General features: G+C 41.2%; 1 protein-coding gene across 1 annotated transcript; it reads left to right on the top strand.

Moving 5' to 3' along the window:
• The first annotated feature begins 474 nt into the window (after window positions 1–474).
• Window positions 475–6,206, top strand: LOC128357783 (vasopressin V2 receptor-like). Its single transcript, XM_053318154.1, has 5 exons — window positions 475–858; window positions 2,569–2,814; window positions 3,067–3,213; window positions 4,264–4,831; window positions 5,958–6,206. Exons 1-5 carry the CDS (start codon window positions 475–477, stop codon window positions 6,155–6,157), a joined length of 1,545 nt encoding a protein of 514 aa, XP_053174129.1. The 3' UTR covers window positions 6,158–6,206.
• Window positions 6,207–12,354: the final 6,148 nt, after the last annotated feature.

The following is a 12,354-nucleotide window of genomic DNA, read 5'->3' as shown; positions in this document are numbered from 1 at the left end:
ATGATTGGTACGGTCTATAGCTTTCATATCTTTCACTAACACGTCATAAAATGGCTTAATTTAGAAGCTATTCATGGTGCACAGTGTTAAATTGTAAAAGATGCACTGAAATCAAGTGAGGTCTTGTGTTAAATCCTTGCATCAACAAGAATCTTTAATAAAAGCCCAAGTGTTTTAGTTTGATTCTCAGTAGGGCGACAAAGATAAGAATTACTCAGCTGACCAATTTGTGGGCATTTTGCATGTGATTTAATCAAGAGGACAGACATGATACTGATGTTATGATATTTCAGAACAAGAAAATTGTTTGTTCATAAAATCTTGGTAGAATCTGAGAAAAGACAGTCTTATGACCCTGGACCATACTGACTCCTGATGACCATTTTGTGTAGGGCCATTAATTTAGCACTCTCCACAAAAAACAAGAGGTTTCATTATCTTTACAACATTAACACTTTTTCTTGTTTCATAGGAATGGCAAGCATCAGTGTGGAAACAGACTGGGATGGGCTAGCCCTCTCCTCTCTGGTCGCCACAGGAGGGAGCAACGTCTCTTCTTCGTCTTTGTTTGTGTCTGAACTGAACTCCCTCAACACTTCTCAAAGCCGGGGATCCTTTTTGGGGTTTTTCCCAGATAATGGTTCAACTACCACGCCTCACACCCTGCCCCAGCCCAGAATGAGGGACCTGGGCCTGGCCCGGGCAGAGATTGCAGTGCTCGGGTTGGTGCTGGCTCTCACCACTCTGGGGAATAGTTTTGTTCTGTGGGTGCTGCTGAGGAGGAGAAAGCACAATGCACCGATGCATGTGTTCATGGTCAACTTGTGTGTGGCAGACCTGGTGGTGGCTTTTTTTCAGGTGAGTTCATACTTGAAACCATTGTAGAAATATAAAGTATTAGAGTTGATGCTTTGTTACTGTCAAATATGAAGATTTTCTGAGGGGGTTCCACAAGGGTCAATTCTTGGACCTTTTCTTTTTAACTTGCCACATTGCCCCCCCCCCCCCCCCCCCTCTCTCTCTCTCTCTGTCTCTGTCTCTGTCTCTGTCTCTGTCTCTCTCTCTCTCTCTCTCTCTCTCTCTCTCTCTCTCAGTCTCTCTGTCTCTCCCTCTCAGTATTCATATATGTATATATATATGTATATACACACACATACATATATATACATTTATATCTATCTATAAATGACAGGACTGTCTGTCTGTCTGTTATTCGCATATCTCTTTTGAACCGTTCATCCGAACGGATTTCAAACGTGACAGGTGTCTTGCTACGGGCACAAGTAAGTGCAGTGCCAAGTTTGACGTTGTTTGGATAAGAAAGATATAGATAAATATATCAGTATAAGAAGCACACATTTGCTGTTGCCACTCTAGCCACTGGCCACTCCCCCTCTCACACAGCACACTGAGCACAGCGCAGGACCAGAGTTAGAGAGGGTATAAGGCAGCAGAGCTTTGGCAGCTACAATGTGAAACACACTTCAGACCCTCAAAAAAATGGATCACCCAATTAGATCACTGTGATGTTCTCTTTGTCAGATATCCCAAACCAACAAGGCTCCAGCTCATTCAGCATACACTATCCAGAATGCTCACATGTACACAAAAACATGAACATATTACTCCAGTACTTACATCACTTAAGTGGCTCCCAGCGCATCACAGAGTCAGCTTTACTATGCTACTTAAAGTCTTTAAAGCACTTAATGGTTTGGCTCCCCAGTCAGACCTCTCAGGTCATCAGATGGTGCTTTTAGCTGCTTTGGTCTTTTTCACTGGAGCAAACTGCCTGATGAGAGTTGGTAATGTTGAGGGGGGGAAATCAGGTGCTCTTCAAGGATAAGGCAAGTAGTCAAGGAAGGATAAAAAAACCAATGACTCTGCAGTTTACTTTTAATAGAAGTCCATGGTATTGATTGGCAGTCTAAAAATGTTGGCACTTTATTAGGCCTGTATATTTATTAGTTATTCAGTTTTTATCCATGATTTATTAAAGGATTTTTAAACTAAAAACTTTTCCTATTTCCGAGGCTTGTTATTAGTTACAAAACCAACAATTTGTTAGTCTTTTAGTCCATAGCTCATTGTTCTATTCCGAAGACATAAATCTTTGAAAGTGGCTCACAAATATATAGTTTAATTTTTAAAGAAGGCTCAGTACCTTCCTGAAACTACTGGGCACTCTAGCAACTAATTTGTTTGGGACTACGTTCTGCTGCGGATTTATGCAAATCTTGTGCTCTAGTAAATGTATATGGCAACATGACAGTTTATGTGAGAATTGAGGTAAACTATTGACTACAGCGCCCATGTTTGGGCAACAAATATGTGGTTCGCTGATGCGTTTTTAGACAAAAATGGATTGTCCAAAAACTGTTGAACTAAAGTATGCAAACATGGACACTGTTCGTTTCTAGGATTTGTAGGATTGGGTCTTTTATGGTATTTGTTAAATATCACCTTTGTTTCTTTTCTCTGTTTGTAAGGGGTTGAATGCTCTGCTTCTGAATGCTATATTAACCACTTTAAAAAATAACAGCCTGTTGTTTTAATCTGTGTGTCCAGGTTCTTCCCCAGCTTATATGGGACATCACAGAGAGGTTTCAGGGGCCTGACTTGCTTTGCCGATCCGTCAAGTACTTGCAAATTGTGGGCATGTTTGCTTCCTCCTACATGATAGTTGCCATGACAGTAGACCGGCACCATGCCATCTGTTGCCCACTGCAGGCTTACCGTGGGGGTGCAATGTCCCGCTGGAACACTCCTGTCATGGTGGCCTGGGGCCTGGCATTAGTCCTCAGCATACCGCAGGTAGGGAGGGTTGGACACACACGCACACACATACACACTTACAAACACACACACACACACACACACACACAAACCAAACGTATGTTGAAATAGGAAATGAGGGTTCAGTGGGTGTTCACACCCTGATTTCTACAGTAGAACTCAAGACGTTCTAATTTTAGCACCATGAGGTCACTGAAGTTCAGTTGACGCAGGAGAAAACTGGCTCATGTCTGTGGGTGTGCTGACCCCTTCCTTTATTCGATTTGTCAGGTGTTCATCTTCTCTCGCTCAGAAGTGGCTCCTGGAGAGTACGAGTGCTGGGGTCATTTTGCTGAGCCATGGGGTCTGAAGGCCTACGTCACCTGGATGGCAGCGGCTGTCTTCGTCCTGCCTGCCCTCATTATTACCATCTGTCAGGTAATGCTGGTTGTACTGATCGATTTCACAATCTGCACAATCCACAAAGCCCATTGACTAAGATGACGTGCTGTAGGCAACATTATCCAACAATGAAGCATGTGGCATGTATAAAATGCTGTTTTGTTTTCATGGCGGTGCATTTGGCAGGCATCATTTGATAATTCATATGGGACTGTGGTTGGTGTTATGTAGCATCCCATGGTGGATAGGCATTCTCGGCCGTCTCCCATCAGCCCTACTACTCTATTTAGGGAAAGATATTTCCAGGGTCTAGTTATTTCCCCTAATTAACACAGCACTAGGAAGACCACTGCTGAGACGGCTGCTCAGAAAATCTGCCCACACTGAGAACCTCCTGGCAGGAAGTGGAATGTACCAGATCTCAGCCAAACATAGAATCCTTGACCATTTTTCATTATCGAATTTCAGATTGAGAGGCCTCTTTAGACACTTTGTCAGAAGTATGAAGCAGAAGGAAATAATTCTGAAAGTTGCAAGTGACTCAGATGAATAAGTATCATTATACTTTACTGTACCATATGGTGCTGTGGATTGGTGTGTGGTGTCCAATTAAATCATGCCCTCATAAATGTGTTTTGAAAATGAAATGTGGCAGAAGAGATTGTTGACGGTAGCAAACTATAAACAATTGAGTAAAAATATATGGAAATATGGGTGACCTGTTGTTACTGGATTTCAAATTACTGTTTTAGTTGCTCAGGAGAGTATGAGGAATCATTTTCCTCCAATAAAATTTTATGGTAGCAGCTCTGTAACAGAGTGAATAGCAGTATTTAATAATGATGCGTAAAAATGTCTGACACTGGTTTTATGGCTGATGGGGAAGACCAGTACACACTCTCCTTTTTGTTTCAATCTCCTGTGAATGTTAAAGCTGAAATGAAAACAAAGCTAGTATCTGTATCTGGCATGTGCTAGTCCTAAAATTTAATCCTCAGGCCCAGAGGGATTTCAGTGATGGAATGTCTTTTGCACGGTTTCCCTCATTAAACTGTGCAGATTCTTGAAAATATTGTTATGTTTCAGATAAGAATCTTTCGGGAGATCCACAATAACATCTACTTGAAGTCAGAGAGGATGGTGATGGCTGAGCTGAAGAAGAATCAAATCCTTTTCCGTTTCCACAGCTTTAAGAAGGAGGATGAACGGGCCCGGGAGAGGGGGAGACAGGCATCTGGAGGAAGGGGCAAGGATGGGAGAGGAGGACAGCTCCTGAAGGGTGTGAATAATAACCCTCACAATAACAGCCAGGTGGGGGAATGTTACGACTATGTACCATCCGCTATTCAGTATAACAGTTGCCGTGGTGAGGATGGGACAGCAACATCGCCAGCACAGCAGCAGCCACTGAACAACTCAGATTGTCAGGAATCCTACACATCCTACGAACTGGCCTCAGGCTCACCTCGCTGCTCCCTGGATTATGCTCCTGCTCCTGTTCATCCTCCAGCCACTCCACCCCCAAGCATCACTAAAGCCATGTCCAAAACAGTGAGAATGACCCTGGTCATCGTGCTGGTCTATACTATCTGCTGGTCACCATTCTTTATTGTCCAGCTGTGGGCGGCCTGGGACCCCGACCCTCCAGACCAAGGTCAGTTACAAATATGCTTTATGGGTGCTGCTTATCCATGATGTCATTTCAAAGAGTTGCTCTGGTACAACATTGCAACATTCTGCCCGACTGTACAATTCACCCTTAGAAAACATCAAAAAAGTGTTATAATTACAATGTAGTTGTTTTTCTCAGATTCTCTTTAGCACATTTTATCCATAAAATTACCCTTAATGTGCATCTGTTCTGCACATCAGGCAGCCAAAAACAAAAACTTAACGATTGGATCTGGTTTATCACAACAACCTCTGATCAGTGCTGTTGCAGTGAGTAAGACTGAATACAATCTCACTCATTATTCCATGCAACACCTAGATGCAGCTCAGATGTGGTAACCATGAGTGAAAGTCAAGGTAAAAAGAACAATGTTTGTTTTGATGCACTGCCCCTGGATGACATCACTGGCCTCTGTGCATTTTGGCAAACAAACAGCATCTGTTAATGTCTTCACTAGCAGCAAGCAAGTAGTTACTGTAGCCTTAAGTTGTGGCTGATATAATGGACTGAATGGATGTCCTCTGTCATCAGAGGCCAGTAAATAACTTGTTTATATCCCCTGATGATTTGGCACCACTGCCAGATGTTGACATTTCATCACACAGTGTATGGTATGTCAGCTTCCACACACACATACACACAAAGTGTATTCACATGCAGAAGTGTGCATTTAGATGAGTACTTTCAGGCTAGCGGCTCAAATCACAAACACAGCTGATTACTATCAGCTTTGTATTCTAAAATCTATTAGTTCTTATCTGTTGTCATAAATTGGCATAAGCATGTTTAACTTATTACATAAAAGACTTATATTAACAGAAAATCAGAAAAAGGAAGTACGTAGAGGTTTGTCCATCTGTGATATTTACAGTCCTTTCTATTCCTGAAGGAAATGAAATAAAAAACAATAGTCAGGGTTAGTTTATATTCAAACTGAATAGATAAACATATTTATGTTCTGTTCATAAAAGAGCAAAGAACAATGTGATATATTTGATCATTTGTCCCCAGTATGGAAAAATCTTACAGCTCACAAACTGTTCTTGTGAAAATGAAAGTTTTCATGTTTGTTTCTGCATCTGTGTGTATGTGTATTTGTCCTCTGCAGGAGTGGCCTTCACTATCATGATGCTGCTGGCCAGTCTAAACTCATGCACCAACCCATGGATATACACAGCTTTCTCCAGCAGCGTGTCCAGAGAGCTGCAGAACTTGCTGCATTGTCGGTCGCGACCTGGCCGCCGGGGCTCCCTGCCTGACGACTCCACTACCACACACACCTCCACCACCAAGGACAGCCTGTACTGACAAACGCAGATGAGACAGAAGCAGACATACAGAGAGACATGTTTGAAAAAGTCACGCGTGTGTGCACACAGGACCGTTGCAAGGACTTGCTGTAGGGCACAACCCTGCCACCACCACCACCACCTCCTCCAGCGTCGCTGCCTGAGAGCAGAGACTGCTGACCTCCACCAGATGTTTCCATCAACAAAGGACAGATGTACCATCAACAGGGCCTCTTTCTGCATTCAGCTGTCCACTTCACCCCAGCAGTGAGGAAGCGTGTCATTGAAGATGTCAACACCATATTATGGGTGCACTATGGATTACATAATGGCAATCAGTAATAACATCTGTAACGCAACTTGGCCTTGATGCAAAGAGATTTTCACCTCAGTTGCTCTTGAGTTCGACCTTGTGCATTGATTCATAGAAGAGAAACTCTTGCTATACTCAGACAGAGCAGAACAGGAGGAATGCAAGGGGTGGATCACTGCATTAATGGCTTTGCGGCACGCCTAATGTACAAAGCAGCAGACAAAGCTATGGGTGTAGAGAAAACAAAAGAGCAGTCTGAGGGAAAAAGAGAGAGAGACACACACACACATGCATGCAGACTGCTGCTGGAGTGAAAACAGACAGGGGCTGACATGGATGTTAAGGCTGCAGGAGCAGTCCTGAGAAGGTTGTAGTTGAAATTTAATAATGTGAACAAGGTTTGTTAAATCAAAGAAAGTGGATCAGAGTCGGATGCTTGAGGCTGAATTCATAATCACTCAGGAGGAATACAGTTTCTTGGAACAATGGTGATTTGTTAGTGAACTGGACAGGGATCCATTTAAGAGGACGGTGCAGTGGAGTCAAGTCACCGCCACCATGAGGACGTGGAACACCATGGATTAACACAGACAGAAACACTCACAAACAAACAGAAGTGTGAGGGGGCGGGTTAGGCCTAGAAGAATACAAATGAACAATCCAGGTTTCCGCAACCAACCGGGACACAATTATGTGATTGTATTTCATACAAACACACCATATGAAGTACAGAAAATGAGCTTCCTGTCATGCTCTTCTGGAAGAACACAAACGTCACAGGAAGAAAACAAGGAATAAGAAACATTCAACAGCATTCCATGAAAAGTGACGAAAAAAATAAAGTATATTTATTGAAAATGTAAGGCACATTAGATATTATTACATCTTGTGTTAGATAAATGTTGAATGTAAATCATACAATTATAATGGTCCGGTACATGTATGTTAACAGAAAATAAGGAGATTTCTAAACCAAAGATTTTTTAAAGCTTGGCAGTAGAATCAGTTCAGGTCCTCTAACAATGAAGATTCTCCAAAGCTTCAACAGATGAGACATTATGTCTATTAAGACATTTAAGAAAGTGCTGCATGTCAGTTAAAGAAAAGCCTCATATCAACAATGAAAATACTCCCAGTCAAAACCAAGTGCCTGTAATGTCAGAGGACCTTTTCAAAGGGGCCTCCCTCACCAGATTAATCTTCGAATGATGTCAGCCATGTTATTCTTAGGCAGAGCTACCAGCAGAGCAGGGATCATTGGATATATTATATCACACCATGAGCCATGAATTCTTTTATCTACTTATTTATTGTTGTACAAATGAAAATATACACATAAATATACATTTCAGTTTCTGTTACTGATTGATAATTGTGTACAGTTTTTATATCACATTTTTTCAGTGTAAGTAAATATGCCCCTTAACTGCATGATAGACTTAAATGATAATGTTGTTTTATTTGTTGTTGTTGTTGTTGTTTTTTTTTAAAAAGTATGATTATATAAGCTACTGGACATATGCCAATGTGATAGGTTTCTGTGTGTATAAAATGAGATTAGCCTTTACTGTATATGGTCAAGATGGCTCAGATGAGAATATCTGTGTTTTTTTTAAGCTGTTCAGTCACTTTGGGCGAGTTCAGTATATCCTTTTTTTCCGTTATGCGAGTCAATGGGACAATACTGGGATGCTTTCAAGGTGTCTTGGGAGTACACGTCTGGGTCGAAGGAGAAGCCTCACCTTTTCCTCTTTGCGGCCAGGGTGTTTTGGCTTTCGGCACGTCGCTGTGTATTTGTTCCCCAGACACAAGCCTCCACTTTGATTCTTTGCCAAATGAAAGGCTAAAGCTGCAGCATCCCGTGTCTCACTTTGTTATATCAGGAAATAGATGAACTTCTCCCAAACCCTGAGGGTGTTCATGTATTTTTCTCTTCCTGACAGGATGTGGAGAGGTCAGAGGATGATTCTTCGCTGTTGAAAGAGCCAAACTTCACATCCATCCAGCCTTTCAGACTGATGAGAGATGCCAAACATACTTTACTGTGCATCACACTGTCTGTACAGCCATTAGCGAGCATTACAGAAACTAAATAATGAATGTACTCCAATACATGGAGAATCTTGCTGTTACAACCACCTACAAGTATCCATTATAATTAGACCCATCATTGCAGAGAATCTCCCTGTGATTCTGCTTTGTTTCAGAGGGCCTGACCTCATCTGTTATCACCCCAACCACCATCACCCCCCTTGTCAGAGCATATGATAGATGGTCTATAGGGTAGGTCATTGCTTTTTGTAATCATGCACTGTGTGTCTGTATGCTGAACATTCTAATGCTCCAGGTTTTCAAGCTGAATTGAGGTTGATGTCTAAACTCAAGGTCACTTCTTCATTACAGAGCTTCCTGGCAGGCCTGTGGGGGTGGGTGGGGGGTATAAGGGAAATAAATGATGCGGCTTTGTGGCTGTCACAAGGGCAGGAAAAAAGGTGAACTTCTCTCTTGAAATCATTTAGGGTCAAACAAGGAGTGCATACAGTGGCTGTGGAGAATGACGGAGCACCCCCAGCCTTGACAAAAGTCAGTATAAATCAGACCTGGAGCCAGGAGCTTTACTATACTGAGCAATGTGTCTGCATTGCTTAACTCTAGACCCCTCTGCAGACCTGATGACTGCTGGCGCTGCGAGTAAGCTCCTTCCAAGACACTGGAAGGCATATCTGGCCCCGAAAAACTTACGCAACTAGCCCCAGTTTGCGTGTTAGCCAAGAGCACTGGAGCATCATACTTTATAATCAGAGGAAGCAAAAGAAAAATAAGCAGAGCAATCTATCTTGACTTTTCAAAACATGCAATTTCTTTCACTCATCTCCCTTCAGCTTACTTATTTTTTTAACTTGCTGTCTGTTAAAGCAGCTGAGAATTCATTTTGAGTTTGTTGCACTCAAAAACATTTTCTCACATCGAAAGCATCTGCACCTGGTGTCTTTATTGACAACAATTTCACTGCAACTATTTTCAAGGGGATTTTTGCCTAATATAGACACACTATACCTGTAATGGTGGCAATTATGATTCTTTAGAAATTCAGTCACTTAATTCTTGAGAGAAGACAAAGTGCTCACTGTTTTTAAAGGGGTTATTCCCAGAGCCAGGGGGATCAAGGCTTTTATCGCTTGCACCCACCTTGTTTTCATTACTTAAAGCATGCTTGTGTCTACGCTTCAACGGGGTTACTTTTCTTCATAGTAAAAACTGGCATGTGGACAGTATGTGATAAAAGCCATTTTACGGGAGCTCGTTCAACATGCTTTCATTGGATTTATAGGCAACAAAACAATTTGTTGTGGTGTGTCTGCTCCTGTTTAACCTGCAGTATTTCATGGCTCATGGACCAGTTTTGAGCGCTGCACGAAAATGAAAAAAATGCTCTATTACAGTGGTTGATCTTTCAGTGTGAAATGTGGAGAAGATGTCTAATATGATGAAGGTAAAGATTAACAAATAAAAGAGAGAAAAGGGGATTTTTTACCCATATATGGCTGGTACTGGTGCAACAGCATCAATAGGCAAAGCAGACTAGAGAATGCCCAAACAGGACAGGAAGAGGGAGATAACAGAGGAAAGCACAAAAGCTTGGAATTGACTGTGAGTTTATTCACTCCACTCCAAACATAGTCCAACTGTTGTGGTTGAAGTGGCTATACATATAATATGCCTGTACACTGTACACGGACCTGTACATCCGTGAACTGAGCAGAACAATAATTGTTATTGTAGTGTAAGGAAGGGGAAGTGGACATGAAAAGATACTTTTTTCTGATTATTGTGTTAGTCTACAGTTTGTTGACCTTGTTCAGCTTTACAAAAAAAGTGTGAAGAACTAAAAGTAAAAACAGTGCTTGTGGCAGAGACAGAAAGTGTGACTTCATGTGAGAATCATTTGTGTGACGCCAGTTTCCACATTGCTGAATCTCACTAAGCTCATTGGTGTCTGCCCCCAGAGTTGGTGCTTAACACACCTCTGTCAAAGCAGATTTGCTCTGCCTCACAACACACACGCATACACAGATCTTTCTACAGTAGCTCCTATTTCTTATTAAAATTATGTCTTATGTAATAATTAATTAATTAATTAATTAATTACAGACTTATGCATACAGCATATCCACAAAGTTACAAGGTGCTTTGCATTGGTAAATCAAGATTATGTTGTGTAATTATATAAAAATAAATGTGATTCAGATTTGTTTGTTTAATGTGACCTCGAATTAGTATCTGAAATAACAATAATAATTACTATTATTTTAAAAAACCACAGATAAACATTTCACCACTGAAAGGATAACTTCCTGAGATTGCAATCATTGTGAAACCAAAACAAAATATTTTATTCCACTTCCGCAATTATCTACATTGCTGTGTGGGCTGGAGTTACACACTCTGAACTCTAACACACAACAAAGAGAGAGAAGTCTTGTGTCATCATTGACTCAGCGGACCTCTTTGAGGGTTTGTTTGTTCATTCCATTAATACCCCTCGATCAAGCCATCCCTCACTTCCCAGAGTTTAATAAGTGACTTCATTCGGGATTGTCTGGATTCACTCTGACTACTGTCTTTTCTGAACTACCAACACTGTGATGTCTCTATTGTCTCTAGGAGAGGACGAAAGCTGAGATGTGCTTACACCACCAGAGTGTCTTGTGTTTGTGCTGACAAAGCTGCTGAAAAACATACGATAGTTCTTGTGTACACTTTACATTGTGTTGCGTTTATGTTCGTGAATCATGTTACTCACAAAGTTTACACTAGTCTCATGGGAGTCAGTGAGAAATTGCAGGTGTGCTCTTCTGGACTAAAAGTCAGGCCTCTCTGTTCTGTACAGTGTGTGCAAAGAGTGATTTAGGCCAGCTACAGAAATAGACACGCTAAATTTAAACCTCTGTAACAAATCAGATGTAGAAAAGCAGAAGATTGTTCTAAGTGCCGATAAGTGTATAAACTGAAGTGAGGTTAATGTAAAACATAACAGGGGCTCAAAGACCATTATGCCATGTGTTGCATTATGTTAGCAACAGCTGATACTGAACCAGTAAGAATCACGTGTAATCTTTGCATGAGGAAATAACTGGCCTCACTCTGTGGACAACTGGGGATTTAAAAACAACACAGAGCTGCCACAGTGTGTTCAGCTGGTGGCACTGCAACACAGCAAGCCAGGAAGACCAGGAAGGCTCCCATGTCTGTTTACCCATTTAGTACCTGTAACGTATTTTATGTTGGTGTTCACTTAAAGAAAACATGACAGGACATTAGCTGATGGTATGCAGCAGGGTATAGAGCACAAACCTCTCCATGAATATGTCATTTCAGAGGGACAGTTATGTCTCTCCTCTGTGGACAAAGATAGCCTCAATATCCAATGGGAGTTCAGCTACGACCTCAGCATTGAACATGTTTATAGCAGCAAAAGCAGAGTTTTGTTGACTACTATAAATCATATTAAATATAGTCAGACTATCAATTATTTTATAGTAGGAATCATTTTTCATCAGCATTATATATGGATATTTCTCTATGGAAATACTTAAACTGTTAATCAATTCAAATAGCAACTACGTCTTAGAAATATCTGCACAACCAATCTAAATCTGCTTGGGACCAGTTATTGTTTGATCTAGATGAGGTCAAAAGTCTGTTGAATCATCTAGACGTTGCCAATTTACCACTGGCAACCAAATGAATAAAAAATATAAAAGAAAAAGGCTTAATTGTTGACCTATTGCTATGGAACAGAAAAGCATGAATCTTCCAAACTGTCTTGTGGTGAAAGAGGAATATGTAGAAAAGCCAGTCTGTGACTGGATTATGACATGAAGCAACATATTACACTGGAA

Source organism: Scomber japonicus, chromosome 4, assembly GCF_027409825.1.
Source record: "Scomber japonicus isolate fScoJap1 chromosome 4, fScoJap1.pri, whole genome shotgun sequence".
NCBI lineage: Eukaryota > Metazoa > Chordata > Actinopteri > Scombriformes > Scombridae > Scomber > Scomber japonicus.
Note: the sequence above shows the minus strand (reverse complement) of the source record. Positions and strands in the feature narration are given on the sequence as shown.

Bases quoted from the DNA above. Each gene is read 5' to 3' on its own strand.
- LOC128357783 (XM_053318154.1), top strand. From the start codon at position 475: ATGGCAAGCATCAGTGTGGAAACAGACTGGGATGGGCTAGCCCTCTCC. The intron at 2,815-3,066 runs GTAGGGAGGGTT...TCGATTTGTCAG, and splicing joins TAGTCCTCAGCATACCGCAG to GTGTTCATCTTCTCTCGCTC. The intron at 4,832-5,957 runs GTCAGTTACAAA...TGTCCTCTGCAG, and splicing joins CCCCGACCCTCCAGACCAAG to GAGTGGCCTTCACTATCATG.